The sequence below is a fragment of the Lutjanus erythropterus genome, chromosome 12, assembly GCF_056507025.1.
Source record: "Lutjanus erythropterus isolate fLutEry1 chromosome 12, fLutEry1.hap2, whole genome shotgun sequence".
NCBI classification, from domain to species: domain Eukaryota; kingdom Metazoa; phylum Chordata; class Actinopteri; order Lutjaniformes; family Lutjanidae; genus Lutjanus; species Lutjanus erythropterus.
Window position 1 is genome coordinate 28813575 of NC_139328.1, and position 27898 is coordinate 28841472.

Genomic DNA, 27898 nt, shown 5'->3' on the forward strand with positions numbered 1-27898 from the left:
CCAAAAAAATAAAAAGACACTTTAATGTTTTATTCCCCAGCTCCCGAGAACAGCTTGATTTATAATAGTCTCACACCCGTGATGAAGGTGTATCCGTTGGACTTTTCGGTTTCTCAACAGATTAAAAGGATGTGATCTTTTCCTTTTTGTCCGACTGAGCACAATAGACCTCTGCCTAAAAGAAAGAATATTCAATCACCAACAGTTTTATCTGAGAAACTGTGACAAATGGAATTTTTTGCCCCAGGCTCCTGCAGGCACACTATAAAAACCACCTGACCGACTTTATTCCCACTGCAATAGGATTGACAAAGCAGTCTTTGCTTTTGGAGTCTTGTAAAAAAATGCGGGTGTTACTACTTCCACCATCCCTTAAACAGCTCTGTTTTTTCAGTTCCGATAGTCAAAATCCATGTTCATCCTTAAGCACATAAAAAAATAGCTTGTCTGTAAATAAGCTCCTAAGAGACCTGCAAGAACGCATAGTTGTGAGTGAGTCAGAAAATACCAAGTCAAATCTTATTTTGCAGTTCAAAATGATTATTCAAGCAAACAATATAATTTACTATTACATTTTTCCAAACCTCCCACGTGGATTTGACACTAAATAAAGAGGAGGTTTTCTTTTTCCAAGTAGACCCTACCTTCAGCTGTGTTGCTAACAAAATTGTGAGATGTACAGCGCATGTATTGTAAGATGGATGAAAAATCTATTATGCATCTCAAGTGTCTCTGCAAGCTGATTTTCACACAACACAAACATGAAGTGGCTGCCTGAAGGTAGGAAAATCACATTCATCAAACCAGCCTCCATGTCTGCCTCACAAAGCATTTGACACAGGTTGTCTTCAAGTGTGTGATAAAATGAGTGCATCCAAACCAGAAAATGTTAAGATGTTTAGCTTATACTTGAGACAAGGCTTGTAAAACTGTGCAGCCTAAGCTGCTGCTGCATTGTGTAGAAAATGACACAGAGGAAATATAAAAGGACACCAACGACTTAAAGGTCCAGTGTGTAAGATTTATGGGCCTCTATTGTCAGAATATGGCAGAATTTAATATTCAGAAGTATATATTCATTGATGTAAAAACCTGAAAAAAATGTTGTTTGTGCAAAGGTTCATAGGAAAATGGATAACATACGTTTTATGAAATGTTACTGTCACTGCCCAGATACTTCCATTCATCGTTTATTTTGTGGATGGTGTGGATGATGAGCAGTGCGTCTACTAGAGGACGCCACTCAGAATCAAAAGTTCGGTCCTGTCCTGTGGTTGTGTCTAGCTTGAACTGTTGGTTACATTGCAACACTGCCCCTAACTTCTGGAGAAACTGCTCCATTTCCTCTTTATCCATAAGCCTTCAGAAAACGTAAAAAAAAAAAAACAAGGAGGCAACAAATGCAGAACATGGACAAAAGGCCTCGTCCATATCTGTGTTACCATCTGCAGTGGACATAAATGAGCCTTGAGGTGATGCATTTACATTGTGCAAGCTCACCACTAGATGCCACTAAATCCAGCACGCTGGTCCACTAATAGATGATTTTACTCATTTTTGGCCATGTGGGGCAGCTAAACAAGTTGAAAACACAATCCTGACGAATCAATTTTTAAGATCTTATATCAAACGTGTTAGCCAACTGTTGTCTAATTATACATCCAGCAAACATGTGTTAAACAAGTGTTTACTTCTCTTTTAGCTCCATTTTGATCTCCACCAACTCCTGAGCTAACTATCTAGATCCTTAACTGCTAAATGCTCCACTATAGTCACCAGCTAGTTAGAAAAGCTTTTTAGGTGAAAACAGACGTGAGCGTGAATCGAAACAGTCACCATGTGTGCCAAAAAACCAAAACAATGAACTAGAAGACGTGATAAATCTCTGTGAGCTCACTTATGAGGGACTGTTTCACTACACAGTCATTTGATCAACTGTTAATGCTGGACAGTGTAACATTTTTATTAGCATAGCTTTAAAGAAGTACTGTTCATGTGGAATCTAGTTCAATTAACCATCATCAACCAAAGGTTTGGGTAAGATTTACCTTATTAAATATGTCGTGATTGCTCAAAAAAAAACCATTTGTTTAATTGAGTATATTACATAACATTGTGACAGAAAGAGAGACAGACAGTCACAGGACACAGGGTTTATTTTGGGCTCTGGCACAGTAGCTCTTTGCTGTGTGTCTGCCCGGGGAAGACATTTTTTATTCACCTCCTTTCAACTGGCTTACCCGGGCGCTGTGCTGACACTCTTCATTTCCCTGATGAAGGGGGCGGGTGAACTCTGCCTTTCATCTGACATGTTCAGCACTTGTTATGCCCGCTCTAACAGGCAAATATCTCCATGATTATGATTAAACAACAGCTTGCACTGTGAGAAGCAGTGAGGTCTTCTAAGCCCTTTGCCACTGCTCATGCTATTTCCTTATTACCATCACATCAAGAAATGAAGATACTTCATTGTTCTACAGTCTTGTTTCATGTCTCTTTTATATCCTCTTCTATATATATCTCCCGTTTTTCTTTTTCTCTCTGCCAGCATACAAAAGGACAAAATGCAGCCATTCAGTCTGATCACATCTCTTTCTCTCAGTGACTGTTCATGGCCACTTGTGCCTGTTCCACCCCATTTTCCTTACCCACCTGATGATGTGGAAGATGGCCGATATGAGGAGCTCATTGTAGATGGCCACAGCCATGTAGCGTGGCTCATGGAAAGCCGAGGGTACGGTGCGGACAGCGTAGCAGAGGTACACGCCCCACAGCAGGAACAGGAACTCCGCTGGGAAACAGAATGAAAACACAACAAAAAGGGCACAAGCAGGGTTAGAGTTTAAGTTTTTATTATCTTTAATTTCATAAATTTCCTAAGTTCACCAAGATTGTAGATTGCAACCAATTGAATACCCCTTGCCTCACCCTCCCCTTCCAAGTGTATAGAAGTACCAATGGGGAAAAAATGCAACAGACCCTCTCCAGGGCCAGTGTTTGGTTTTTCTGTTGTGAGCTACTATAGAAACATGGTGGTGCAACATAGAAGACGACCCGCTCCCTCTGTAGATTTCTGTAAATTCAATTTTCATTCTAAAGTAATGATAACACAACAACATCTTACATACTGGACCTTGAAATGAGTTTGTGTGTACTCCTCAAACTGGAACAAGCCTCTACAATCCGGAAAGTAGTATTTTAAGTATAAAATGCCTCCCTTGAGGTTGGAAACTTTTGTCTCTTTTAAAAGAACAGTACCAAACTCAATCTAAAGCTTTATAGGTATAGTTCATCGTTGGAAATACAATCATTTGCTTTCTTTCCAAGAGTGAGACGAGAGGATCGACACCAGTCATATCTCTGAGTTAAGTATGAGGCTACAGCTGGGAGGCAATTAGCTTAGCTTAGCATAAAGATGGAAAATGGGGAAACGTGTAACTTGGCTCTCAAAAGTAAATAAATACATGCCCACCAGCACCTATAACGCTCACCAATTAAAAAGTTGTATCTCCTCTGTTAAATCCATACACAAACAGAAATGTGAAAAAGAAACTTTGTTGTTTTAGGAAGGTAAATTTAATAATAAGTAATAATATGTTAATGAAAGCACAACATTTGTTATTTCCAGGTGATTATACACTAATGAAAACATACTTATGAATATTATATTCGATTTCTGCCATATTCTGCCAATAAATCACCCTAAGTGCCCGGCTTCCAGTCTTTATGCTAAGCAAGGTTTTATTACCTCCCAGCTCAAGCTCCCTGCTTAACACACAGAAATTAAAGTAGTATCGATCTTCTCATCTAACTCTCCAAGAGAATTCTCCCAAAATGTATTTTTTTCCGTATGTTGCACATTGCTTTCAGACCTGATTTAGTCTCTGTCTAATGTGCATGTGAAACCCATGGCACAAAGAAGTGGATCCTCAGCCCTGCTTTGACACTTACGCTGACAATAATGAAGTTTCAAATTTAGCAGCACCCCATTTAGCAAGAATTCCCCATGTTTGTCAGTGTTTCCCCGAAGTGAGGCAGCTGTTTTCTTGACAGTGTGTCGACACATTCCAAATATAATCTCACCAAGGACGCACAGCCCGACTGCAGTTCACAGGGAAGTGGTATTTAAAAAGCTTGCCGTCTTCATGATTATCAACACATATCAGTACAGTACGTGCGCACAGAAAGCTCATTATCACCTAAATCATCAATGTGATGAAATTTTAAAGAAGACCAGTTGCAAAAATCAATATTAATTATCTGGAATGTGATGAAGAGGATTCCTTTAGGGCTGCTGTATTTTGGAGGTATGAAATTATTACTTGAAGCAGGCTGACAGATCTTGTATTTGCTGCTCTCCGGTGCAGAACTAAAAGATGATGCTTATTTTTCTGCCAGGGGAAAACAGTATGTTTTCAGATCGGTAATATTTTCAGTTTTTATGTACGTGCGCATATTAAAATTCCAAATGAGCATCACAGAGTCAGAGGTTTTCCTCTGCTGAAAGCTTTTATGCGAGCTTGTTGTTTTGTTTGCATACAGCAAAGAGCACCAAGAAGTGTGCCAAAGACTGTGTTGGCATACAAGTCCATAAAGTCTTTACAGTGATTACAATCCATTAATATTCATGAATAGGCCTAGTCTATAAATCATCACTAATTACATGGTATTTAGCCTCTAAAACGGGATGTACTGAGAACTGCTCGCAAGAGGGGAAGGAGAACAATTCCAGCTAATGCAGATTAATTGCGGATTCAAATGAAATGCTTATTGTTGACATTATCAATACTGTTTTGCATCCGTGCCGTTTCACTGTGCATTTCAAGACAAAAAAAGGTTGATTTATTCGTTTCTAGACCAACATGTGTTCTCTTGTCAGCATTAGGACAAAACAAGTGAAAACACAGAGAAGCAATTAGTTGAATTTTCACAAGCATGACACGCAGCACAGCTCGCTTTGTTAGAAGCCTCCAAAGCAGCCTCGCAGGGTGCTTCCTGTCCTTCAGCGTAGCCTCGACACACCAGAGTGTTCTCACTGGCTGTCAGAGCGAACAGTGGGGATCCCTCATTTCCTGTCTCATCCTGAGCGCACACACAAATGCACACCGACACACACAGACTCAGAAACGGAGGGGTTGTTGTGCTGCTGTGTTTGTTCCTCTGAAGATGCAGCGTTCCTCCGTCCTGTCTCCTGAGTGTCCTTAGCTGTCCTCTTCTTCTCTTCCTCTCAAGTTCTCCCCCCCCCCCAGCTGCCGCTGGAAAACTCTCTCTGCATCGTTGCTCACATCCCTACGAGCTTCATACTTCACAGGCTTCACTCTTCTTTCTCCCTGCCACTTCTCTCTCTGTGTCTGTCTGTCTATCAGTTTTCAGAGGCAGGCCGAGCGGCTCTCAGGGATCCATCCTTTCCCCCCCTTTCCAAACAGGATTAGTCTCCCCTGCTGTCAGACGGGCTTCACTGAGGTGTCCGTCACTGCCTCCTGCTTCTAGAATAGGTCATTAGGAAGCTACCTTAACACACACACACACACACACACACACACACACACACACACACACACACACACACACACACACACACACACACACACACACACAAAGTCGTCTGGGTGCTCGCAGGATACTTGAGGGACAGTACCTGCAACGTCTCACTCATAATGTCAGTCTTAGCGCCTGTTAGATTGACATTGTTATAAATTGTGGGCATGTTAGGGACTATACAAAACTATTAATCTTGTAGATATGGTGCAGAAGGTCTAATTGTTTTGGGTGAGAAAAGGGGGGGTCTTTAATTTCTAGCTGTGACCAGCAGCTCTACATGTCGCTCCGTCGCTCCGTCAGTTGTTCAGTTCACAGAAATGGTTTAAACCCCTGGAGGCTGAATCTTTGACATGGAGGTCAAGTTTGTGTGTATGAAGACGTGCATTTGTGTTCTTGGGAGTGGCCTAACACAAGAAAGTGCACAACTTCCAAATGGATTCAAAGGCTCGCACAAAATTTTGTGTAAAGCTGATTAACTGTCTGTGCCACATAACAAAAAGGTGCATAACTTCTAAATGGACTAACATAACAAGACCAAACCCATAACTTCAAAAGTATTTTTTGGTGCTTGGTGCAACACAGGACTTGTGCATTTTAGTCCTGTTATACTGAAGAGAAGGCAGACATCTCTGCAGCCGATATCTCCAAAACTCTGCAACTCAAGTGTAGTATTACAGGCCAGAGGAAAAAACAGATTTTTGATTTTGGGGTGAACTGTGCCTTTAATAATAGCACTGCGCCATACTGTACTTTGGCTGATATTTCCCAACTTATTTTGGCCGATTGCCAGTACTGATTTATGCACATATTTGTTCCACCTAATTGCAGAGAACATCAAGTCTCTCCTGCAGTGAATTAACATATGATTATGCCCACTCTCAGTAAGATGGTCCACTGGCAGATGCAGACACAAACACGTTTTGCAAAAATCTACACATTCGTCGGGCAAAATAAGAAAAGTGATGCTGACGTTTTTTTTTTAGCTAGGGCCTGTTTCTCTTTGTTCTTCACAAATTTGTTCACAGACGATCAGGATAATGGCTCTTAAGATGGGCGATTAAATTTGTAACGTTGAAGGAATGTGATTTGGCTGCTCTTCAGGACACTGAGAAATCATTGCAAATAGGAACTTTTTTTTATCCATTTCAGACACTTCAAAAAACCTTAACCCTGCAGACATACTGTGTGCATAATTAAAGCATTGTATTATCTGCAGAAATATCTGCATTTGTACAATCCAAAGTGAGATTTAACAACGTGGGATTGCTTATGGGGGACAGTTTTTAATTTTTTTTCAGTCTGAAGGTGACTGAACAAATATAACCAGAACTTACACATCAGACTGAAGCTGCAGTATCTTCATTGCCTGAACACAAGACAATACCGCTTCTTGTAAAAGGGAAAAATGCACAGCAGCCAGAGTTTTAAAGTGATCTTTCAGAGACTTCAAAACAACCTCCAGACTGCAGAAATACTTGCGTCGAGTGTGGATAATTAGTGTCATCTTATCAGCAGCAATGTTCATTTCAGGCTGATACCATATTTCATTTTAAAGCCTTTATAGGCTAATACCACTGGCGACAAATTTTATCATGCATCCCTATTTAATAGGAATTGAACATTATCGCTGTGCTTTGTTCACTTATTCAGTGAAAATGCTGATGACTGTTCATTTATTGGCTCTTATTTGAAAAACAGACTACATTGCTCAGTAAACACACTGCACCATTTGTTTGTGCGTGTTTATCATAATTCTGGCATTGCTGATTCCACCCCTAATGCTCATGTAAGAACTGCTGTTTCATTTATGTATTAAGTTTGAAATCAGAGTTGGGTTGAAATATTAAGGGGGAGGGCGCTGCAGCTTATCTTAAGTCAAGTGCAGGGTCCAGAGCAAATATTAACAACCAAAAACAAGTCACAGCAGCAGCCCTCTGTTCCAGAAACGTTTTGTATATTTGCTGCTTCCACGGCACAAGTCAAAACTGGTAGCTTTTCTCTAATTCTTAGAGTCTGACTCACTTGGTCCATATAATTTATGATCTCTGGATGAATGTGAATCAAAAGAAAGGGAAAGTCAAAGAGATGTGAGCATAATTTATAAGGCTCAGCTGAAAATATATAAGAGAGAACAGAGTATAGACAGTCAAGGTGAAGTAGCAACATCACAATAGATTCTGAAACAATTCAGTGAAGCATCAATCTTGCTTCAGTTTAGATAATAAAACCTATAGATTGTAGTGAAGAGTCTGCTGCTGTGCTTTGATTTGCTTTCCTATGATTTATAAAGTTACATATATAATAGAAAGATAGATTATGTTCTAGTTAAAACTATCCTCTGGAAAGTCCTTGGAGACACGCTTGTGATAAAGGGCTGTAAAAATAAATGAGGGACATGGGGTCACCTCCTGCCCTCTGGAGGTGTTCTGCTGCTTTAACGCTGGTGTCAGCCCAAGAGACCGTGCAGGAGGGGAATGCCATCTTGTTTATCTGAGCATCCCACTGTCAACATAATGCACGCCGTCATTTATTATACTGTTTGTGTAGACGAAGGTGAATCAAACAATGAACACCGTCATCAAAATTCATAACTGCGTCCATTTAAGAGCAGAGGTTTTTCAAAGCGCTGCCTCGAGGGCAGGACACTCAATACACACTCGTAACAGCACAATAATGTCTTCTGGCAGGCAGGCGGCATGTTTCGGAGCATTTTATGTTTTGCTTAAAAAGATAGCTCCGTTCATCTCCAAGGAGAAACCCGCCAAAGCGGAGACATTTATTACAGATTCCCCAGCCCGTACCTGTTTATTTCTGTCTGACATGATTTGTCACTTCAACAACAATGGGTGCATTGTGCCTCAGAGTCGCTGGAAATTTCAAGATGCAGTTTAACGACTTCAGACTCCCCTATCTGGGTGCAACTCACTTGCTGTCGGTGCCATCGGCTTGTGTGAAGGGGACTGCACTGTCCACAATAGATGAGTCAGACACTCACTGCTGCTACACCACTGAAAACTCAATTCTGTGAGGTCGGAGAGTGTCTTTTTGCCTTGCTGTGTCCATCAGTTTCTGAACCGTAGCAGGCTGTTTACCCTCTGACCGGGCTGGCAACCACTCACAGTTGAGCCAGCATGCTGCCATTACTCCTCACAAACTTGTTTTTAGAGATGCCACCAGTCCCAAGGAAAAGTCTGGATAATACATTTTCTCAAAAATATCTGTCAACAGCACTTTTATACGTTGCTGTGTAATTTCATGTAATCTGCCTTTCAAAATATTAGACTCCAAACAAGTTAATACTGAAAGTGTTAACGTGTGCCCCACAAGAAGAGTTAGTGATAGAGCACTTGTGCTTAAAGAGGAACTTAACACCCCTGCCAGTCAAGATTTTAATTATCTCTAGTGGTTTAATTTCCCACATTGCTGCAGTGATGAGGAAGTGTACTTCAGGGTGTGTCAGTACATTATGACATCACTGTCAGGTGTGGTTACAGGCAGTAGGGCGTTTGAGGGATGATGGGGGAAATGATCAAAATGCATTTCCCTTTTTAACCTGTCAACCCCTCTATCAATTCTGTAGTACAGGGTTGTTTAGTTGCATATATTAGTTTAGCCTGACTGAGTAGTGTATAGTGTATGGCCCCTGACCATGACTGTGAAATATCAGTAGCCTTCAGCTGACCCAAGTTTGAGCCACATGACTCACAGTCAGACTGAATTTCAGCTTCATCGGGCGTCATTTGCCGTCTAGTGTAGGGGGGAGCGAGGGCTGATCAACTGCTTCCCAGTGGCCATTGGACATTCGAAGGAATTACAGAAATTTTGGTCATTCTGTACCTTTACATGTTGGTTTGCGATCCACCATTAAATCACAGAAGAAGAATCTTCTTTGCAGCTTTACTGCTAGTAAACAAACTTCTACCTGCTTTCAATTCAATCTTTTTATGACAAATGTGAATAGCCAAATGGGTCTGCAAGGGGCCATCGGGCTGTTTTATTTTCTATCTTACACATACAGTGTGAGTAGTCAAGCAGCGTCTCGACGATCAGACCCTACAGTGTGATCACAGAAATTTGGAGCTTTGACTTTACAAGTGTGTGGTGTATTGATAAGTCCACAGTGCTGTCTGCAGTACTACAATAACAGACTCAGTCCTGGTCTTCAGTCAGGTTTGTCTTGGATCTGTAATATTTTCTAAACTGTAGACTATGAATGGGTCAGTCCACAACTAAGATCAGTTTTGGTCAGGGAAGTTTTATTATTTTTATTTAGAGAAATGTTATTTAGAGAAACATTATTTAGAGAAATGTTCTCCATCCTGTGTAGAAACACTTCCTGATAGTGGCTGTGCTGAAATGATTTAGATAATATATCATTTTTGCTATTTTATTGTCATATTAAGAGGAAATCATCATTTCCATCACACCAGAAAAAATATGTATATTAAACAAAATTATGAACATACTTTGTGTTTTCAAAATATTTAATGAATTTCACACACAGATGTGACCAAATGTATGAAAAGAATTTATTGTCAGGGCTTTAGAGATTTTTCCACTGTTAAGATGAAAAACAGCTACTGTTCACTGTTAATCTTAAGACTTTCAATCAATTTCTCATGCGACACAATTGTGATTTTTCCGTTTTAGTAGATTAACTGTAAGTATAGCTGCACAATTTTAAAAGCCACAAAGAATTTAGAGCTGTTGTGTTATTTTTTTTAGGAATTTTACTTAAAAATATTTGCGATGGAGATGACGTGTGTTGGAAAAGACATGTGACAAACAACATTATTAAACAATGTTCACTTTTGTTATTTCTGACATAAAATAACATCAATTTTGAAACTGAACATTGTTCTTTGTTCTAAACTTAAACCATTAATACACAATAAATCAGATGGCAGAAAATTGATTGAACATGGACCTTTATGTGCTGAAACATACAAGCTAATGGTATAGATTGGATTTACAAGTAACAGAAAACAATACTAGTTTGATAATCAGTTAATCTGGTTAATCATTAATTGTACCACATGTGAAATTACATCTGTTTAAAAGGCAACTATTTGAAACTAATATATGAGTTGAACTTCAAAATGAAATTGAAACTACTTTTTACAAAGTTTTAATTTTTTAAGTTCAAAATGAAACAAACTCTTGTCTTCTTTTTAAATTAAAGTGGATGGTAAAAAGAATATTAAACTTACTTTTTATAACAGTATGTGAAACTAAATGAAAACAAACATTTAAATGGAACAGCCCTATTTTACAATACAGATTCATACAAATAGGGGTTTGCATTTAATTTATACGTTTCCTCAGTGGTGGTGCTGTACCTGCACTTTAATGTTTACTAGTATCTCTGCACAGCCCATGAACTCTGTATCTGTCAAACTTGCACGTGGACCGAGGTTTTCTTGCTGTCCTTCCTTCCTTCATGGCCAAGAACAGAGCTAATAAAGTGTTTTATTTAACTGTTTGAACCAACATTGTATTTTTTTAGTTATAAAAGCAAATGAAATGCATTTATAACATTTAAAGCAAATGAAATGAAATGCATTTATAACACTCATTTCCATCACAGTATGTCTTTTCCATCACTCTTCACAACGTGATGGAAATGACTGTTGTGGAAATGAAATTTTATCACATTTCTTTTAAATATCTGCTGACATATTAATATTATATTAAATATACACAAAATAATATAAAATACGAGATGTTAATTATCATATTATTTTTACACTGACAGCCAATAAACTTACTCTTGCTTTAACAACAGTTTACCTTGATTTCTTATATGTTCAGTTCCCTCCATGGATCTAACTCTCTCCTCTGGACATGTGCTCCTCTATCAAATGACTGATGCTGTGGTCACCATGTACACAAACCCTTAAAAAACCTTCCTGATAACACATTTTACCCAGTGTGGTGGAAATCACAGAGACCCCAAGGGACAGGTGTTCTTTTTATGAGAAAATGCATAAAATACTTATATTTCTTACAACACATGATACATTTCATTAAAATGGGCTTTTTGTGTCATTTTATGTTTAAAGTCAGTATTAAATCGATATGCAATTTTAAAATTAGGCAGGGTTTAATGTCCAAAATCTGGCCCAGGGACAAAGGAGATATAGCAAAAAAAAATCACACATAAAAGGCCACTTTTTATATAATAAAAATAATAATGATGTTTTATGTTCCTTTTGGTGCTAAGTAAGAGTGACAAAAATGAAAAAATAAGAAATGTCTTTTTGTTTTGTTTTTTATATCTGCCAAGGACACAAAAAATGTGATAGTTGAACAATACTCAATTTTATTCTATATTGTAACCTATATACTATATAAAGTAGTGTCACCTTCATGATCAAATTAACAAGTAGCAACATGTAGTTGTGGAAGAGCAAGAGGATGATAGAAACACACTGCTGACTGTAGTATTCCTATAATATTTCTATGATCATTCAGTTGTACTGCTTAAATACACCTCAGATGAGGCCACCTTTTTAATAAACTATATTAGAGGAGACATGACTGCTGATGTAGTTTTTACTATCAGGTTAGGGTCAGATTAGGGCCAAGCCTTGTTAAAAATTTAAAGTCCATTTTGTAAGCTTTACGAGGACTCATTAGTAGAATGTGGCAGAAATGGAATATAATATTCGTAAGTATGCACACAGTAAGAACGTCTCTATCCTTGTGTAAGTGAATGAGGCCTGGTGTGTGCATTTCTGAGGTCTTACAAACATGCTGAATACAGTTCATTTCAAATATTTTAAGTTGTGAAATGTATTGTTAGCACCCATTTTCTTCACTGCAATGTTTATTGTCACGTTACCACCACCTGTAGAGTCTAACAGTCTGAAACCATTGGCAGAAATGTATAGTGTGTTACCTACATTTTTATGCACCAGAGAGATAGGAAAAAATAGGAACACACTCCATAGCACTGCTAGTAGTCAAAAGCACCACAGAGTGCCTTTAAATTACAGTTCAATGAGAATCTTTCTCACAGAATACAGTACCAGTATAGCAGAATGTGAAGCTGTTTTTAGGAATGTGTATTTGCGTAATTTAAAATGCAGAGTCTAACAAAAGTTCAGAACAACTGTGCTGGAGCACTGGAAAATGAATAGATGAATAGACAACCAAAATGTTCAAACATTCCTTAGTGGAAGCAAACAGTTTTCCAGCTGACCCTGCCTGCCGCTTTTTTTCCAAAAGCAAAGCAAAGTTTTTAAACTAAACTTCAAATCTTCAGCCTCATCCAAGCAGCCCAGACCCAAGCTATAAGCCAAAAAGCTCCTTACAGTTAAGTGGTAAGTAGGACCAACATTTCCTCGCTTGTCCTGCAAAGACATCACCACACATCCGGCACATGTAAGTACAGAAATAGAAAACACACACACACACACACACACACACACACAGGCATGCTTACCGACAGCCATCATGTAGTCCCAGCGGTCCAGCAGACACATGCTGAACTGCAGCCCCTCGGGGGTGAGTCCTGCGGCGATCAGGGCCCGGCTCAGCTCAGGGTTTTGGCACACAGCGGAGGTCCAGGCCACCAGGAACCACAGCACCACCAGCAGAATGACCATCAGCAGCCGCAGGACCCGCCAGCTGGTCATGTAGGGCGTCCTCTGGGCTGTGCGGGACAGGAACACCTTTAAAACCCTGGGAGAGAGGAGGAAGAGACTGCTGGTTGAAATCACGGCAAACAGATTCTTTCCCTGCGATTGACGACTTTGGCCACTGGCTGTTGTTCTATTAACATGCCCACTCAAATTAGAAGGAGCAGGAAGAAAAAAGGTGCTGTGATTTCAACTTGTTTATGTTCCTTAAAGTTGTAATATCTCTTCAGCTGAGGAGAGAAACAAACAGAGGGCAGAAACATGTCTGCTGGAGGGCACAAAATTCTTCTTTTTTTTAGTTTTTACATTCCAAAAAGAAATTTAAAAACTTGGAATTGTCTTATAGATATCAGTTTTTAATTTTTCACCTTAAAGGTGCTTGAACGAATGCATTTAAACACATTAGACTGAATGCATGCTGAGGCAGTTAATTTATAAGTTGCAGACTATTATCTGCACTACAGGCACACAAGACAATACCGCCTCTGTAAAGGGAATTAAAAATGCAACACATCAGAATAGTTTTAGAGTGAGCTGATGCTAAGTAAAGGATAATGTACAGTGAGTGGGTCATTTCTGCAATGGACTTGTCTTGAATCATCCTGAAGGGGTTTATTTTCACTGTACATTATCCCACATATTACTCAGCCACTTACTTAAAAAAAATCAATAATTTGACACAAATGTTAATGTAGGGTTTAACCCATGTAAACATTTTCAAACTGGTTTGATAATAAGCCAAATATCAGACCATGACAGGGCTGTGGCAAGAATGGCATTTTGACACATATCAGGATACAGGGGTTATTATACAATATATTGCGATATATTGCAATACTGTAAGCAAGGTGTTATATTGCTATTCTAACCAAATTTTTGGAAAAGTATAATAAACACACCATCATATGCATAAAATCTGATTTTGAAAAGTTTACTTTTTTTTGCAGAAAAATGAAGTGGCTGGGGGTTTAAACTCAACAAAAAATTAACCACTGCCACATGTCTTTGTATCTCGTATCAGAATATAACAATACATTGTGTTTGAGAATCGATATTACAAAATATAATACTTTATCCTACACCTATAGTATAGTATTTTCCTGTTTTATTTTGAAGTTCTTGCCATCCCTCTTGTTTATGGTTTCATTTTTGGATTTTGCTAACTGTTTTTACCTATGTTTTGGACTACTGCTGCAATCACGTAAGTCAGTTGTACATCATTGTACATCACCATCATTGCAATTATAACTTTTGAATTGGTCCAGCTTAGCTTTGGTCTGTATCTTTGGGTCCGTCATCTTGTTTGTTGCCCTGCTTTACACACATGTAAGCTACATTTTCAACATTTTTAGTGTTTGTAATGTGTCTGTTCGGAAAGTGTTTGTTTATGTTGGTAACTGTCATTTTAATGCTGGTTTACAGTAGTAAACATGACTCTGGTGGCAGTTACATTTCATGTCCACAGTTGTATTTTCTGCACTCTTAAATTTTGTCTCCCGCATTGAAATATTTTCCAGAAATCACATCACTCAGTCACCTGTTGCCTTCAAATAACTCATGTGAATGTTTCAAGCTGGTTTAGGCTGGTATATTGGACTGAAATTGACCCACCCTGTCTATGATCAGACCTGCATCCATAGCAACAGTCTATCATTCATAGCAACAGTCTGCTATTCAGAAATAAGAGACCTTAGAATGCTGTTATTCGCCAACCAGAATGGATTATTTCACAAAGCCATGTATTAAGTATGGAAAGCTATATATAGAGAAAGAAAGCATGTAGATATAGAGATATCATCATCCAGTCAATTCTCTGTTTACTATCATCTCAGCACTGTGTCCATCTGCTCTCTCCCAACTGCACTGTGACAAATCTATTTTATCTCTGATATATTCAGTGGGACCGGGCTGTAAGAGCGTGCCTCTGGGGCACACTTCACACCCAGTGAGCTCGGGAAAAAAAAAATCTAATTGGTAATTTTGCCAAGGGAACCCTCTGGCCGGCCTTTGACCCCCTTCTCCCGTCTCGGCAACACTCTCGCAGAGCTGAAGAGCAGGAAGTGAGTGCGTGTGTGTCTGAATAGATACTTCAGCGGGCAGACGCAGATAGAGCCGACCTGATGTGAAATTCAAATGTGCTTATTGGCAAAACTACATGCGTGTGTGTGTGTGTGTGTTCACGAGTGTGCAGGCTGAGAGGCAGCTGAATTATTGAAACTGAGAAAGGCTAACTCACAGGGCAAGTTAATATCAGGAGAAGGAGAGGAGATCAGGAGAGGAGAGAGGATAGGAGACAAAGTCTTGCACAGGATCAGTTACCCACAAAAGAGTTGTATAAGGAGCAGAAAAACAATATTATAATATTTAATAATCTCAAATATGCAATATGTTAAATGTAAAATGAACTGCATGATATGCAGCAGAGGAGAACTTTTTTCTATGAAAAAAGAAAATCAAAAAATTAATATGATCTTGCAGTATTTTTGACACCTAATCAGCTAATATTATCAGCCAAATCAACTAATCAGGATTTTTTTAAATTATGAAAGCCAGCAACACAACCTTTTAAAATACAATAATAATGGGATGTGACAGATCTGACAGCGACCGAATCAAAATGGATAACGTGAAGAGAAAATAGCCAGTGGAGCACACCAAACTGTGGACAAGCTGAGCATTTGGGAGAAACTGAGACTGTGAGAATAACGCTGTCAGTGGCTTTGCTGGGTCGGTTTTGGTACTCAGCTTTGTGGGTGCAAATTTTGCAAAACTGAACTTGTGCAGGACTCTGGAGAGGAGCGGAAAAGAGACAGAATAGGAAGAGGTAAGGACACAAGGAGAGGAAAGAAGATAGCATGAAAAGAGAGCCTCGCCTATTTTTAGTTCTATCTTCACTTTAGCACTCTACATTAGAGATAAGAATAATTCATAGAATGAAGAAATGCCACATCTCACTCACATGATGAGGTAACACTTTATTTTAAAGGATGTGCATAAGACTGTCATTACACTGTGATAACAATATCAAGGCACCTGTCATGGACATGAAGGAGCCTTAATGAATGTATATGATGATTGTCATTGAGTGTTATTTGTACAGTAATGTCATTATTAATGCAACGTTGCCATTGTCTTTGTCATGACAACTTGACTGACATGACAAACTTAAATTGTTTAGTTTTATTTTATTTATTTTAACATTATAATAAACTGTCATATATGGTTGGTTTTGACCCTGGGTGCCACTAGATTATAAGCATGTCATGAATATTTTCCTCGACCTCAAGAAAAGTAGTACAATTAGCGGTTAGCTAGTTTACTTGTTGCTAAAGTAGACTAACCACTATTCTCCGTTAACTGAGCAAGATTAGCTAGTTAGCTTGGTTAGCCACGGAGCTAACCAGGTAATTAGCTGAGTGAGCTCTGGGGTGCGAGGACCCAAACTCAGCAAGAGAACCACCTCAGTACTGTTGTCCCTGTCAAACTGACCACTGTCAGTCTTGGAGGCTGTGTTCAGTCCTGTCTGGCTGCGATCTCTCAGCTAGACACTTAATGACAACAGTCATATGTATTCATGGAGACTCCTTCATGTTCTTGACAGGTGTCATGATATGATTAAGACATTTTAATAACTGTCTTACGCACAAATCTAAAAATCTGAAGTCTTTTGATTTCAGTGCTTTTAGTTTTCAGTACCTGTACAGCTTCAGGATGACGGTGCCGTACATGATGGCGAAACCCAGGAGGCGAACCCACCTCAGGAGGATACATCGAAACACACTGGGATGGAAGTACAGGATCATCACCTGTAGAGTGGTACAACAGTGTTAGTATCCACACTGACACACACACACTGACATGAAAATGATGCGAGAAGCAGAGCTGGACTTGGCCTCCTAGATGTCTTACGCCCCCAGAGCTCCTGCTGACATCTCTTGACTGTATGTTGCTCATATGTCCGCTGCCAGAACACATTAGATATGAGAGTTTGAAGGTTCCCATCTCACTGCTGATATCTAACAATAGAATTTTTCATGTGTGAGTGCATCTGTTTGATTATTTGTGCGTTGATTTGTATTTATATGTGTCAGTGCATGAACATATTCGCATGTTTCTGTGTGTGCACATCTTGTCATTTTTTTGTTGGTGTGATTTAGAAGGAAAAAGAGAATTTGTTCGTGCCATCCTATCATTTTCTGCTTGGTGTGGGGTTTATTCGCACCTATTACCATTAAAGACGAGGCCGTGACAGAGACAAGTCTCACATGCCAGGCTGTAAAGATTTGAACCTCCATTAGCATTTCTATTACAGCTGCGTTTCATTTCATTAGTGGGTATCTCAGCGGGACGTCACATGTCAAATCTCCGGTGACCCGAGCAAAGCGGAGTTCCACATCTTGCTCTGAAGATCCAGTGCCCTCTGTGCTCATTTCCACTTAAGCAAAGAAGACCATGCTTCACTCTTGACTCATTCACTGATGGATGCACACCTTCCATGATGTTAAAGCATGACTCCTTCCTGAGTCAGCCCAGTCCAGCTGGTTAAATGTGCTGCGCATTAATTCAGATGAAGCACACAGGAAAGTTTTAACCTTGATGATTACAGACTGCTGAAAGCCTCTCTTGTCACCTGATGAGTATAATAATACAAAGCTGTAATCCTTTCACATAATAATTCCTCCGTATTGAGCAGCTTTATACCTGCTCCCAAACAAATTTGATAGCACTTCAAGGTGCTTCAACTAAATACCAGCAGCAAGTGAACAGCATAAACATGTGGGTGTTTAGCTGGCAGGCCTTACATCAAAGACATAATATGGAGGAGAATTTCACCAATATGTAATTTTTGTAAAATTAGATTAGAGATGGGACCGGCCTTGTACCATCCTGCCAGCACAGAGTGTGAGATGAGGCCCCATAAAAAGCTGTTCTGGATGGATGCTCTGGATGTCCAGGAAACCAGACGAATCTGTCGTGCTCATGTTTTCATTTGCTCTGGCAGATACGTCTGACCCCGCCTTCCACTCAGACAGAATTCTACCAGCTTTGGATCAGGCCAATTACAATGACCTATTTAATGAGGTACAGGTTCTATACAATGATTGGCAGAGGAGTGTCAGCAGGTTCGTCCAGTGTGACGCCTCCACCTCCCAAATTCAGATCAAACAGTTAACCTGTGTGAATACTGATCAAATATGGAAGAAGATTATTACTACATTGCCAATTTCTCATCTCAACTGTCTCATATTTTAGAGAACCATTTAGCTGTAAAGATTGCAACCACGCGGCTGTCATTTTGTGTCATATTTTAAAACAAAGGCTGCTGAAACTCAAGTGAAACTGTCAAACTAGGGATAGGCAGAAAATCAAATATCGTGATGCAATGTGATGTGATACGATTTAACTTTATTGTCAGCTTACACTGAAATGCATTTTGCATCTCTGGATAGCTCTGTTACAAAAATTACGCACAAATTAAACATATAGACAACATATGACACTTTCCACAGATGTACAAAACACTTAGGATTTAGATCTCACTAAGCAGCTCATATGTGCATGACGGCAAATAATACAACAGCTAGAACAGTCTGGTAAGTTCAGAAAATCACTTAACTGTAATGCAGCCTTTAAAACCAGGAAAAGACAGCACTTCTGCTATATAACAATATAATGATATCCAAAGCTAAAACAATATCCAGTCTAATATATAATATAATAATAAATAAATAAATATGTGTGCTCTTGAGCTGTAATAACAGAAAGGTCCATTCTGTGCCCTGCTTGGGAATGGACCAAGTACCACTACGTCACATGTTTTGTAGGTCACAATTTGCTCTGATTGGTTGCAGGTCTTTCTGAATTAGCGTGGGTATGTGTGTGCTGATAATATCCTTGGAAACCAACTGAGGGAACTGGAACTGACATTTCTGAATTAGTCTGCTGATGCCAGGCTGCCTCAAATAACAATATTACAAACAACTGAAAAGGTAACCTGATGAGATGGAAAATATTTGGAGATGACTTGATCAGAGTCCAGGTTATTCAGCTCTTGACGTGTTGAATCCAAATAATGTTCAAGCCAGTGTTCCAGGCTGAAACAATTTCCATTTCCAGTGAATAAGTATGGTAGTCATCACTGAGATATGCTGGACCGATTTACTATTGTATCATATGTGATGTTATTCCATTTGCTGCCCAAGAGACAAAAGGCATAGTGAGGTATTTCCTTATTTCATCTACTTTAAAACTTCACCTACATTTTGTTTCTTTTTCTTGATCATCCATCTATGAAGACCATCTAAACATGTTAGCCCTGTGATGGAAGGGCAGCCTGTCCAGGCCAGGGTGAAGCTGCAGACTCCAGGATATGTGGGAATAGCTAAGGGCTAGATGTATCACAGATGCAGCACAAACACACCTCTGAGGAGAAGGGCCCGTGATTTATCCCAGCTCCTACATTGGCATTCAAGAGACAGCAGCTATCTGGAGTAATTAAAGCTTAAGTAACAACAGCACCTGTAACCTCTTTTCCTCAGAAAAGAAGCAGAACATCTGTGGGAAACACTACTCAACAAGCAGCCAACCCTGAGGCTGCAGCAGTCTGTCTGTAAGATGTCTTTAAAGAAAAGGGAAACTAATGTCTAATTGGGAATATGAATTGTAGTGCAAACTCTATTTTACCTCCAGTAGAAATGCAAAGAGTAAAGAGAATAGTACAAAGACACAATGATGAAACAACACAAAATCTTATAGCTATTCCAAAAGTAGTCTCAAGATGACACATAGTGATGGTGCATTAAAGGAGCTAATCTACAGCTCGTCCCTTGTTTTTATCATCATATATTTGTTGCATAATCTAATGTACCTGTGAAACTCCCATAAAGTGTCTCAGTGTGTGATAAACTGTCGCACCATCCCTATTTTCAGCCTTCAGTCTGTTCACTCTCAGCTCACCTCTGGTATACAGACATTTTTCTCACCTCCTGATTAAGAATTTGACACACAGTCAAAGCACAGTGCACAGCAGCAACAGTTTCCTTCCTTCAATCCTACAATCCTCATCAAAACCTCACAGCGCCAAGTCTGTCATTTGTATGCTGGTCATAAGAGAGCAGGGAGCCAAGTCCATTTTATATCAGAGAACGTGAAATATAGCTGTTCCTTTTTAATGCTCCACTACCGACTGAGAGTCACTGTTGCAGCTCAAGATCAGATAAATTAATTGGTATATGGAAGACTGACAGGTATGTATTAAAAGAAAGGGTTTCATTCCATCTATCAATTTGGAAAAGAAATTGGTACCAAAAATTAATCCCTCCATATTTCAGACAAAGACAAATTTCTGAAATTACAGGGATTTCATGGAAGACAGCCTCAACATGACTCATGACTTTAATACCAGGGATGAGTTTTACTGAACAAGTATCTTTAGATTTTGGCAAACATGGCATCTTGCTTTCTTTCAAAGAGATAGATAAGAAGATTGATATGAGTTTCATGTCTGCCTGTTAAGTATGGAGCTAGAACCAGGGAATAATTAGCTTAGCATAAAGCTTTGAACACTGCTAAGACATGTGGTGCTGAGACGAAGACCCTTTTAGACCCAACAACGATATCATCATCCCCTGTGATGTTTTACTGGGGACATCGTCATATGTAAATTTGGTGCACATCATCCAACCCTTACCTTGACTGAGACCAGAGGTACTGCAGAGAGCCACTTGGCTGACTGATAGACCATTGATCATTAAGAAATAGCTACAAATCAGCATTTTCAAACATCCGTGTGCAGATAAAACAAGCAGGATACAATGTGTTGGTGAATTTTAAAGGTATAGGTGCAGGGATGATGTATTTTTGTAGACAAACCCAGAAGTTGCATCGTTCTGGTTCCCTCCACAGAAAGTTGCCGGGAATTCCATAATTTTGTATTTTGTATTAGTGCAGTAAATATGTTCTGTGGCAAGTTTCATTATCATCAGGATTATAAATGATGTTTGAAGCATAAATGAATTGGCCAGTAGTAAACAGCTAATATGAAGTTATATCAACCACACTGCAGTCACATGACTTCACCTGACAAATCTAAATCCAACATTCACTCTCTTTGAACTGTGTTTGGTCTTTACTAACTCCTGAGGGAAATATTTTGCTCTTCTACTCATCCTTTGTTAATATAATAAATATTGATCGGAGCAGTTTTAAGAATTATGCCTTTAAAAAAAATCAAATTCAGAAATCAAGATGACAACTGATCTGATCTCTGAACATTAGTTTAATTCATGCAATCTGCTTTGAAGCAACACTGAATCAGGCAACTCTAATAGAGCAGACAAATACACAAAGAAACCCTCAAGAGTGCAACAATTTATCAGACACTTGCTCTGCATGCTCTGTTTCTTCCAGTGTCTTCTTTCCCTCTTGCTGTCTCTCCATGTCTTACTCCCATGCTAACCTGTGGTAAGGATTAGTCTCCCGCCTGGCACCTTCATCTCTTTGCCTCCTGAGCAAACATCCAGCCTTACAGCTCTCTGGACCAAAACAATAAATCACCTCCACAAATACGAGGTAAAAGTAGGCCACACTGTTTCTTACACCCACAGACATAAATGCAGAAATGCAAATCCATGCATAAACGCACATGCATATGATCACAGGGAAATGAGGAGTTTTAAAGCCAGTTAAACACACTCATAATCCATCCTCCATCCTACCGATACACACACACACACACACACACAAACATGCACAGAGACAGGCAGACACAAACAGTGTCACGCCCTTTCTGCAGTGCTACCCATGTGGACTGCAAAGTCTCAGGGGACAGCACAATAAAAAGCCACATTTTTATATATCGCCCAGCAGAGAAGGTGGCCCTCTTGGTTTGCATCCAACCACCCCTTGCCTCCTCCATCAATTAATCAGCAGATGTATTTTTAAAACAAGTTGTGCTAGAACTTGATGGACTGTTTAAAAATGCATTGAGCACCAGAGCAGAGCAGCTGCGCCAAGCTCAGCTGAGGAGGCTTGTGGTGGCAGCAACAAAGAAACAGCAGCAACAAACGGTAAGACTGCAGGAGGAGACAGACACAAAGGTGAGACGGAGAGAGAACGTGCAAAGGGGTAATGAAGGGAAAACATGAGGGAAAAGGGGGGTGGGGTGGCAGAGAAAAGGTAGAGACAGGCAGGCAAGGTGCTAAGAAATGCAAAAAAAAAAAAAAAAAAAGATGGAGGAACAGCGGAGCAAAGGGAGGAAGAGACCCTTGAGTGTATCCAAGTGTGTGAACATGAGAGAGTGGCAGGATATTTTGGGGGAGCTATTATTGGTTCTAGAGTTATCCCTGGGGTGGACAGGGGGAGAGGGTGGATGCAAAATCAAATCCATTTGAGCAAAAGTCACAACAGAAATATAAAAAAAAAAACGTGGTCACATCAGGACAAACTGACAACACCTGCAGGCGTTTTATCTGTAGCAACTAAACTAGCAGGCTTTCTATGCTAATTCAAATATCTTTCTTATGGTAACACTCCAGTAACTTTAGAATAAGATCAAAACCTTCATCCCAGGAGTCAGCCGAGCGCTCGGAAGCTCTTTCTTCTCAACAGATTTTGGCTTTTATTTTTTTTTTCTTCTTAAAGATGGCTAACATCCAGCCATCGGGCTTTGTGTTTGAGGAGAGCAGTGGCTCACTGTTGGCAGTCTGTGCAAGTATTTGAAGGGAGCGAATTCCCCGGCTACATCAGATCTCCCCGTTACATGGCGCTCAGGTTTCTTCCATCTGTTTGCCTGCTAAAGATGGGCTTCTGACGCGGCACTCCAGGTGCACTGTGGGCTGTGTGCACAAGTGTAAATACACACATATACAATGCACGCTGGCATCCACCCACATGGACCTGCACACACACACACACACACACACACACACACACACACACACACACACACACACACACACACACACACACACACACACACACACACACACACACAGACAATAGGCAGGCTAGCAAAGGCACATGCACAATCACTTGCACTGTGATGTCCAACTCTCTGTTTTTGTCCAGACAATGATCAGAAGTACAGTACAGTACAGGGGACACGGTTTACTGCCTTATTTACATAGTAAAGTATGATATTATGAACAGAGGGAACAGCCATCTCTTTTTAATATGAAGTACTCGCTTCATTTTCTTGAAAAGATTTTCTCAGAAAATTTTTTTTAAGTCAGAATCCTTTCAGTTTTCATTAAATCAGACCCCATTTTTTATACTAGACTTATGGCTGTCATTTTTCCTGCAATAACCTATCACTGTATTCACACACTGTAATTATCTCTCTATGTAGTAGTTTTCATTGTTAGTGGTGGAGTCTGCCATTACCACACTGGATTCAAATTGCCTTCTCACACAGGAGGGATTAACAGAGAACAATGCATCTATGTATAATCCAGCATTACTGCTTGTACTGTAATAATATCTCTCAACAGCCATATCAGGGTTCTTGCTCGTGCAAACCAAACACATCCTAACATGTGACTGTGTTGAAACACTGAGTTTATTCTGAAACTGACACAGAAAACAGTATACATTGTTTAAAGGGATAGTTTGGGTTATTTGATGTGGGGTTGTATGAGATACTGATAGTCAGTTTATTACCTAGAGTAGATGGAAAGCTGCACCCTCCCAGTGAGAAGAACCAGAGAGGGGCACCAGCACTTAATCTAAACAATGTACTGTGGTGGACAGAGTCAGCAACAAAAGTTATTTTTGACACTTATGAAAAGGTCCAACAAAAAAAAAAATCCATATCACTTTAAGTGTATGTTACATTTAGAAAATTTTCACCACTTTGCCTTGACATCAGACAACTTTTTCTGATGGTAAGCAGCCCTTATATAAGCCAGATATCGTTCTCTCCAAATCAACCAAACTCCACAGGTGAAATCAGTCACTTTTCTTCACAGAACACAGGAGTTGCTGGTCTACTCCTGCCTCGATCAGTTAGTTGTTTGTGGTCTTGTGTGACTTTAGTGAATCCGATCAATCTTATAATCTCTACTACAAAAGTCACATAGTAACTAATAGATCGAGGCAGGGGTAAACCAGCAACTCCTGTGTTTCTGAGGTAAAATTATTGATTTTGCCAATGGAGTTTGGTTGATTTGGAGTGTGATAATTGGCTCATATAATGATTGTTTCCCATCAAAAAAGTCTGTCTGATGGCAAAGTAAAGCAGTGAAAATATTTCAAATATAACATTCATTTAAACTGATATTGTTCCCCCCTTCTATTATATAGGGGAGTGCTGACCGCCATCTGCTGTAGCTAACACACTGACTATCAATAAGTACCTCAAACAAGCTAACATCTGATAATCTGAACTATCCCTTTAAAAGAAAAATGTCCAGCACAAAATCAGACAACAGTCTAACAGCAGTTTCTGGCAGCAGATCAGTTATAATCATTCTCTGAGCTGTTAGATGAAAAGTTGCAAGCGGCAGGCTGCAAACCTCCAACTCCTCAGCAAGGTGAGACTAATTACATCAGATTGTGGTTGTCATGGCGTCTGTTGTGTTTCTGACAGAGTAGCTGCTCAAGGAGTGTTTGCTGTGAATTCTGGGTGCTGTTTAAAATCAGAGCACAGACTTACTGGAAAGTAGAGCAGTAACGCCCCAGACAAGATGGCTTCCAGCAGAATGAGACCAGACGTACGGATGGTCTGTTAATGAGGAAAGAGAAACAACAGGAAAATTATCAATCAATAATTGACGGTGAGCAGGAGATGCAATTAAGATTTGGTGAGTTGAGGGAGGCTGGAAAATTATGGCCTTTCCTAAGTTGTGTTAATTCAAACATGACGTATGAAATTCATTTTGTTTGTAAGAGGGCCATGGTTTTTGTAAATCTCACGTAACAGTTTGTTTAGACAGAGTATTGTGAGAGGTTATAGCTTCTTTGGCATCACAGGCAAATGCAAATAATAAATCATCGCCTCTTTCAAAGCAAACAAACACAAATGGGGGCTTGAATATATATGATTTTCTCTGTTTTGCCTTCCCCTGAAACAAGAATCTGAGTGACGACAGCATTTCTCTGGGTTGGATTTAATTACCCACATTACCTCCTGGAAGATTTCTTATGTTTTTTATGTAAATTCAAAGGGCTCCGGGGACATTTCTTGTGAACTGAAGAAACGTAGGAGAATTTGAAGCACAAATGTCTATAAATAGCACACGGGGAGAGATTCGACTCAACTTTGCCGGAGGACTGGTTGTAATTATCCTACACCGCAAGGATCTCATATTTATTTCCCTTTATTCTATTAGCAGAGTGGATGTTATGCAACAACTTTGCTGTGTGGATTCAAATTAACAGCTCAGGTGGATATTAATTATGTCAATGTGCTTTAAGGAAAAAAAACAATAAAGGACTGATGGGTTGTCTTTCATTAACTAAAACTGAAAAAGGGCCCTGATAAAGATGCATGTGGTATGAAATTATACATTTTAAATGACAGATATACAGCAAATTAACATGTATTTATCAGACTTGCTCCTCTAAATGACTGAAATCCAGTGACACTTTGTGTTCTGTGGTCGTGTCTCACTCGAATTACAGGCTACACTGTTACACTGCCTCCCCATGACTGGTGGTTCTGCTTCATTTCATCTGTATCCATAAGCTTTCAGAAAATGGGGACTAATACGGATGAAATGAACACAGAGTAAGGACAGAAGGCTGCGGCCATATCTGTATGCTTATCTAACATCTCTTGGAATAAAGGCAAAAGCTAGAATATTTTCAAACATTCAAAATGTTCAAATATTTTGAACATATTGCATTCCCAGAAACTTTCAGGACTCATGAATGACATTTTTTTTAAATGCTCAAAATCCAAACAGCAGGGGAAAAGATTTCCTCACTTTTAGTCTTTTGTAGAACAAGCTAAAACACTGGATCCTGCAGTTCCCATAATGCAACTCAATACTGGCTCTTTGTTAGGGCGCTGACACATTAGTTTTCCATTAAAACAAACTGCCCCATATTCGTGATGTAACATTTATCATGGGTAATAAATGGGTAATAATTAAAAATTGATAGATGAATAAATTTTGATTATGTAATAATCAAATGTAATGGGAGGTAATATTGACCTTTACACTCTCAAACAGAGCATATAAGAGCCTTTATTGGCAGATTGTGGACTCTTGCTGAACAATTTGAAGCTGAACAAGTTGAACAATCGTCCATCAGAGCCAGTTTTTGTTCTTCCTCACCTTGTTCCTCCTGAAGTGGTAGACCACAACCATGCTGGCCAGGTCCAACACCATGCACAGACCCTGGAAGGAGGCCACAGCGAGCCGCAGAGCTCCGTCCTCCTGGACCAGACAGGGGGTGTCGTCCCGGCAGTAGGGACAGCCCTCGCGGCACGGCAGGCACTTATTGGACACGTCGGAGGCTTCGTCTCTGCTAGAGCCCTGCTCCTTACCTGAGGACGCGAGGCAGAGGCACTTCAGTCGACAATCAGATGAAAGAGATGAAAAAGAGCCTTTTGAAGATATTCTATCTAATCATGACTCAGAACTCAGGTCTGATTTACTGGAGTGTTTTCAAGGATTATCAATGTAATTAATTTGTGTTTAGCTGTCACACACTGACATCTTATTAAATGCTCAGTTAATCAATTTGAAGAAGGAGAAATCATCAACCCAATAAATCACAAAGCCTTGGGGGTGATAATTACAAGAATACAGCCTTTAATTAGGCAGATGAGGGAATAATGAAAGAGAGGAGGATAAAATATTGCGACACTGCTCCCTTTATCACTCGGGTCTGTAAAATTGTTGTTATACCAGCATGTGGCACACTTGGATGTGGTTTATCAAATCTGTCCCTTGACTACTTTCTCTATCTCATTTGCGACTGTTCATATTAGCATGACTGGACGTGTTCTGTTAAGTGCCTTTGAAACCTGAATTTAATCAATTACATGTAAAGAATTGACTGCCAGAAATATAATTTCTTCTTTCTGCAACGTGTCTGCTGCAGCAGAATTTGGAGCCGGTCTTTGACTTTAATTCCTCCATTTTCAGCACACAGACACTGTGCAGCTTCTCTTGAAAATGATGCTTGATAAGCATGTAATTCCTCCATAAGTCCCAGAGCTCATACAGTATGCAAACACTGTGCTAAAGTTATACAATGCTTCAGCAGAGCGTGGTTGCAAGAGAACGTACTAAAGGTACTGTGGTAACTGGGTTGACTGGTGAATTTATAGACATGCTAATGAGTTTATCAAGCGATCATGCAGTCACTGGTGTGAGAAATCACACAACGTGGTTTGATTTTTCCAGTTAGTCTCACTGTGTTTAAGGGTTTACAAAAGAAGGGAAGGAGGTGACCCTGATAGGGATTTTTGTGGACCAACCCAGCTAGAAACTGTATGTTCTCTGAAAGTTCTGAGAACCTCAGCATTGGTGTAAAGTGGTGGTTCTTGGCTCGTAATGGTCCTAGAACATTCCTGAAGGGTTACAATGTGAACTTCTTGACAGGATTGTGGGATGTTATTTAGTAGGCTTTCAGGGAACGTCCAGGACATTCTGGGAACGTTTAGAGGACTGTCCCAGCTAGACATTGTACATTCATAGAACATTCTGAGAATGTTCCTGCTGCTGTAAAGGATGTCGCCTTGTAATGTCGCCAAAACGACA

At 39.7% G+C, this 27898-nt stretch overlaps 1 protein-coding gene across 1 annotated transcript in view; it reads right to left on the reverse strand.

Moving 5' to 3' along the window:
- Positions 1 to 27898, reverse strand: part of gpr158b (G protein-coupled receptor 158b) — an 85783-nt gene that overhangs the window by 12997 nt on the left and 44888 nt on the right. Inside the window, exons 4-8 of the mRNA XM_084732502.1 lie at positions 26465 to 26676; positions 24838 to 24906; positions 16881 to 16990; positions 12989 to 13227; positions 2653 to 2791 (exon numbers count right to left, since the gene is read on the reverse strand). Coding sequence (XP_084588628.1) covers positions 2653 to 2791; positions 12989 to 13227; positions 16881 to 16990; positions 24838 to 24906; positions 26465 to 26676 — 769 coding nt within the window. The remainder of the gene's footprint in view (positions 1 to 2652; positions 2792 to 12988; positions 13228 to 16880; positions 16991 to 24837; positions 24907 to 26464; positions 26677 to 27898) is intronic.